This window comes from Natrix helvetica (assembly GCF_964273705.1).
Source record: "Natrix helvetica genome assembly, chromosome: 4".
Classification (NCBI taxonomy): domain Eukaryota; kingdom Metazoa; phylum Chordata; class Lepidosauria; order Squamata; family Natricidae; genus Natrix; species Natrix helvetica.
In genome coordinates, this window is record NC_138550.1 from 18,478,341 (window position 1) to 18,484,613 (window position 6,273).

General features: G+C 39.2%; 1 protein-coding gene across 1 annotated transcript; it reads right to left on the minus strand.

Moving 5' to 3' along the window:
* Positions 1-3,456: 3,456 nt before the first annotated feature.
* LOC309391505 (vitelline membrane outer layer protein 1-like) lies at positions 3,457-5,302 on the minus strand. Its single transcript, XM_081952024.1, has 3 exons — positions 5,067-5,302; positions 4,725-4,816; positions 3,457-4,066 (listed from the first exon to the last, which is right to left on the minus strand). The coding sequence occupies exons 1-3, from the start codon at positions 5,235-5,237 to the stop codon at positions 3,775-3,777; spliced, it is 555 nt and encodes a 184-aa protein (XP_081808150.1). The 5' UTR covers positions 5,238-5,302; the 3' UTR covers positions 3,457-3,774.
* Positions 5,303-6,273: the final 971 nt, after the last annotated feature.

Below are 6,273 nucleotides of genomic sequence, written 5' to 3' on the forward strand. Positions count from 1 at the left end.
TTTCTGACTAACTTCCTATTACTATTTACAGTGCACATTTAATAAACTGAAATAAAAGTTAAACTATCTTTTAATAAAATTGTCTACTTATGGGGAAATACAATGATTGATGTGACCCAACATAAACTGTTTTATTTAGCCAGCCTATATTTAGGAAGAATCTTTACTTAAGATAAGGATTATTTAACTATTGTTTTACTTTACAGCTGTTTTACATTACCTGAGTTCTGCCGAAATTTTTATCCTGCAGAGATAGGGAACAGCCCAGAAAAGAAAATGAAAATGAAAAACCCAGGGTTCTGATCTCCCATTTGGAAAAAGAATTTGCTTGTAGGGACTCATGTGAATAATTCACTTCAGAGCGTAATTTCAGTGTGATGTGTTGATACTTGCCATGTTAACATTTAACAATATCATCTAAACTTTGTTAAACAACTCAGAGATCATGGATTTATTTCAGAGGTCATCATAGAGGAATGGATTTGAAAGCCATGACTGTAAAGAAATTACTCTCTGGATCTAATCTAAAACAGTTAGCTTGGAAAGGTTAATTAAAAAAAGGTTGATAATACTCAGCCTTATAGCGTAATAGTTTAGACCACTGCAGGCCACTGTCTGTGGGGCTGCTTTTGAAAACTACACAGAAGCTTCACTTCATACAAAATGTCATGCTTGTATGGTTGGATGTTTGTAACCAGTTGAACCAGTGGAATGTCAGCCTTGGGAAAACTCCAGGCTAGCAATACCGAAGCTGAACACAGACACTATAGGGAAGCTGAACAAAATAGGTAATTTAGTACAGCCTTCAAACCCAAAGACATGGAGAAAGAGAGCAAAGACCCTCAATGAGGTTTCTTCCATAACAAAAGCATGCCTGTCTTAATTAAAATGGATGGAGCCTTACTGAAGACACAGCTCTGACCCCTGTTTTATTAGTAACACCAACAAAATCCAAACCTACTGTAACAGACCCCTTCCCATTGGGTTCACAACTCCTGGTGATCACAGAAAAGGAAGTGCAAAAGCTATTTCACAGACAAAAGCCAGGAAAAGATCCAGACCTAGACAAGATAACTCCTTCTTGCATAAAAGTCTGTGCTGACCAATTGGGCCACATCTTCACTCGAATCTTCAATAAATCGCTAGAGATTCTTGCTTCAAACACTCTACTACATCTTACAACATCCTGAATCTCCAAAGACCTATGCAAGTATCCTTTTTGTAGACTTCAGCTCCGTATTCAATACCACCATTCCAGATATTCTTCTAACCAAACTAAATCAGCTAGCTGTATCTGTTCACATTTGTAAATGGATCATAAGCTTCCTAACATTCAGAAAGCAGCACGTGAAGCTAGGCAAAATCACATCACATACCTGTACAATTAGCACAGGAGCCTCTCACGGCTGTGTGCTCTCTCCACTTGTCTTCTCTCTATACACCAATGATTGCATCTCAAAGGATCCCTCAGTTAAAATATTGAAGTTTGCAGAATATACAATGGTGATTGGTCTCATTCGAGACAATGATGAATCTGCATACAGACAACTAGCCTTGTGGTGCAACCAGAACAATCTTGAACTAAATACACTCCAAACAGTAGAAATGGTGGTAGATTTTAGGATGAACCATCCTACACTACCACCTCTTACAATATTAGAGAACATAATATCAACAGTAGAGACCTTCAGATTTCTAGGTTCTATCATATATGAAGACTTAAAATGGACACCTAACATCAAAAATGTCATGAAAAAAGCACAACAAAGAATGTTCTTTCTGCACCAACTCAGAAAGTTCAAACTTTCCAAAGAGCTGCTAATTCTGTTCTACAGAGGAATTATTGAGTCTGTCATCTGCACCTCTATAAGTGTCTGGTTTGGCTCTTCAACCAAACAAGTTAGACACAGAGTTCGATGGATAATTAGAACTGCAGAAAAAACAATTGCTACCAAGCTGCCTTCCATTGAAGACCTATATACTGCACAAGTCAAAGAGAGGGCTGTGAAAATAACTACAGACCCCTTACATCCTGGACTTAAATTGTTTCAACTTCTACCCTCAAACTGAACCCATAGGGCACTGCACACCAGAACAACTAGACACAAGGACATTTTTTTCCCCGAATGCCATCATTCTGCTAAGCAACTAATTCCCACAACACTGTCATATTACCTACTAAGACTGTATGACTGTTATTCTTATCTTCCTTCCTAGTACCTATCTCTTCTGACTTAGGACTATAACCACGTTGCTTGTATCTTTAAATTTTATAATGTTTTATTTGTTTCCTAGTATAATTTGATTGCTTATTAGAAACATGTGACTATTACTAAGTGTTGTATCTTATCATTCTTGATGAATATATTCTATTTTATTTTTCTTTATGTACACTGAGAGAATATGCACCAAAGAAAAATGCCTTGACCAATAAAGAATTCTGTTCTCTTCTGTTCTGTTCTATTCTATTCTATTCTATTCTATTCTATTCTATTCTTGTTGGAAACCATTCTTGGATCTCGTGAGTTTGGGGAAACAAGGTGCAATTCTGCTTGGTTGATTTATTGTGGATGTTTCACTACAACAAAGAGACATCTTCAGTGCTAGAAGTGAGTAGGGTTTGATTTTGTTTACATAACAGCTTTGATGGTGGGAGTGTAATTTTCTTCTTAGTGGGTTATTGACCAGGCTCTTTCTTATTGCTTAATTGTTTGTCTGAGTTGGTAGTTCCTTGATTAGGAGATGGTTTATGACTTCGTTGTTGGTCTGGTATTAATATCAGTTAACAAAAGGACACATTTTCCTAGTGGAATCAGGCTTGTGGTCATGTTGGGATAAGCAGCTGAGAGTTCCTCATTTTCAGAAGGTCAAGGGTCAGCTTTTCAGTTCCAGACCTCAGGAAAAGGCATCTTGCTTGACCTTTGATAAACTTTCAACTACCTTCAAGTAAAAGCTATGGACAGATCATTTCTGAAGAATTTCAGGGCAACACGTTCTTAAGTTATTTACATTTAGGGATTTTAGTTATATTTCAATGTATCCCAAACTGGGTTTGTGTCAACCTGTAAGCAACCAAGAACCTGATTAAGTTGCAATGTTGTACAAATCAAATCAATAAATATATAAACATAAAAATTCAGAGCCAATGAAAGGCATGGGATTGGAGGAGAGATGTTTTATGTAAGTGTTTAAAGAACAGAAAAGTAGTGATTTGGATAAGTGATGATTTGTAGGCTTTGTCTAAAATTTCTGAGGAAAACTTTTGTAGCTCATTATCCACATCTGATAAAAGCACATACATCATCAATTTTTGTTGGTTTTTAACTGGTACTGGCCCACCTATAATTTATTTCCTTTCTGTATTCTCTGAAGTGAAATGCAAGAACAAATAAACCCAAAGAAATACAAACATATTATTGTGGCCCAAAACATGGCTCAGTGAAAAAAAGGAATGACTTTGAAGATGCAACATAATTTTATTTGCAAGCAAGAAAGCAGTAATACAGAATTACAGTTTGCTTCTGTGACTTGATTCAAAATGATAGAGAAGAGATCATCAATCTTTGCAATGCTTGAGGTTTCTACCAACACATTTTTTTCTCTCCAATCTGAGCCCATTTCAAGACACACAGATGGGTGGGGGGATTACCTTGTACTACCACATTTTACACAAACATTTTACTCTTTCCTCAAGTTAATATTGGACTATAATTAACAGTCGTTGGAAATGTATAGCAAAAGCTTATTTCTAGCTGGCAAAACATGTATCAGCCATTAACAGCAGTAAAAACGCACATCATTGAGTGTTGTGTCATCACCATTGCCCTGATCTCCCTCCACCTTTGTTTGTATCCCACATATACCAGTCGAGGGGCAGCGAGGGCTCCATGGGCCAAAATCACCCCACTTCCGGCCATGGCCCGTCATGGCGTGACCATTACTGCAGGTGAACTGGATGTTGTTAGCTGCCGTATCATCACCACTTCCTTGAGGGCCTTCCACTCTCAGAGAAAAAGAAACCAGGTAGCCTGAGTTGCAGAACTGGGTGTGGGTCCAGTCTCCCCACCTGCCAATAAAAGATGGATACACATCTCTTTGGTTTGTTGATTAAGCTCTTGTCATCGGGCCTCAAGACTCAAACATTATGGCTTAAATCTGGGACTAGGAACCAGTTGAATTCTATGTCTGTGTATCAAAATTCATTATCTCTGGGACTATAATTGACTTTCAACTTAACTCGTTGGGCTGTTGTAGGGGGAAAAAACAAGGGAAGAGGATCTTGTGGCTGCTGCCATAAGCTTCTAGGGGAAAAAAAATAAAGAATACAAATTGCAGGCAGCTGGAAGGCAGCAGAAGTAGCATGCAGTACAGCACTCGAACCACTGCGCCACCAAGGGTCACTGAGTCAATAAAGGGGTGTTTGGGGCATGAATGAATGTCAGGAAAGAGCAATGAGCACGTCAAGAAAGACAAAAGGGTGGAGATACATTTGCTGTGGCGCACAAAATATTAGCAGCTGTTTTGGAACTTCTCAGGAATAAACAAGTCTCCATCCATGTCTCAGCTGCTAATTCAGAGACACCATTGCACAACAGTGCATGAAAATCAACTTTATTAATTCATTTATTTCCAGTGCATCCCCTTCTGAAATTAATAGCAGTACACTAACAATCAGTCATCTCCTCACAAGAAAATAATATAGGACAAGAAAGTCGGTTACTCACGGTCCAACTGTAGACTCAATTGTTTTGCCTTTGTCACAGTACAAACGGATTCCGTTCAGAGCTGTATGGTCACCCTTCCCTTGGTGTGCTACCTAAGAAAATAAGACGTTGATAAAGTTCCAGATCAGCCCTTGGTTTCGTTCAGCCTTCAGTTCTCGGAATTTCCAACATTTACCCATCAATATGGGAGAATCGGTGCCTCTCTTTGATTATAGAATCAAAAAAATGTTAAGCATCAACACACATCTTGTGGCCTTTCTTAAAACACAAAGTAAAAAACTGAAGAGTGAATTTCAAGGAAATAGAAAGAAGCAAAAGAGCATCTGAAAAATAAATTTTTACCTTCAGGGAGAAGCCATTTGTATAACCTCCAGGGCAAAACTCACTTGAGCCCCAGGAACCCCAGGGACCCCCATTTGGTACAGTGAGTACATATTGGTAACTTCGGGCTTCAGTATTCCCCAGGCAGCAGGAGATGGTCAGGAGAAGAGCAGTGGTGACAGAGAGATCCATGGAAGAGTAAACCAGTTGGCCTCTTGAAACAGAAATATCTTCAGAAATTGTGGCCCCCTAGAAACCAGGAGCCTTTTATAAGTATCTGCAGTACCACCCTCATGAAATCATGCTTTACCATTTATTTGTTGTGTAGATTTCAATCAGCCTTAATTCTTAGGAACTTACTGGACCGCATCCTGCACTTTCACTGGCAAAATTTCAGAAGTTGTTTGTCACTGCTTTCTTCTTCCTAGAACAGGACTAGAGTACAAACCAGTCTTAACCACTACACCGAATTGCCTGCCTCGCAGTCCTAGCAAAAACTTCACTTACTGTAAACATCAATGTCCCATGAAGTACTAAGTTTTAAAAAAGTAATCTTGCCACTTACTGACTTCAGAAATTACATCCTCTCTAATTAACACCTTAGCGGATTTCTGGGTAATACTCAGAAACCAGAAAGTCGGGTTAATGGTAAACTCAAATGCGTAAATTTCTGAATCTTGCAGAAACTTTAACTCCCATAAAATCAGTCTGAATTGCTGAGCTAATGCTGGGAAAGATATACTGAATTTTTTTTTGCATAATTTGTATAATTTATTACAAGCCAAAAATGCATTAATGGACACATTTCGATTTATCTCCCTTACTTTGCATAGAGTGGTAATTTCAGACACTAAAGGGAACAAAAACTGTGCCATTGAATGTAGTAGATTTTGATGTCAACTTTTAGATATCAACAGAATGCAACTTTAGCCCAGGCAAACAGGTGTGGTTGGGAGGGGAGGGAGCAGAGTGGGGGAGGAGAGTGATAATAGCATTCCAGTACAGGGCTCTGTTATACCAACGGTCGTGGGGAGGGGTGGGTGCGAGGACAGACTAAGAACCTGCAGCCGGTTGGGAGACCATGGTTGTTGGTTACACCCTGTCGCTTGTAACAACCCCCGCACGCTAGGTGGCCAGGATCTACAGAGCCAGGGCCTTAGGCTGATGTTATGCAATGCGAGGTCCGCTGTTAACAAGGCCCCCCTCATTAACGACCTGATTTTGGAGG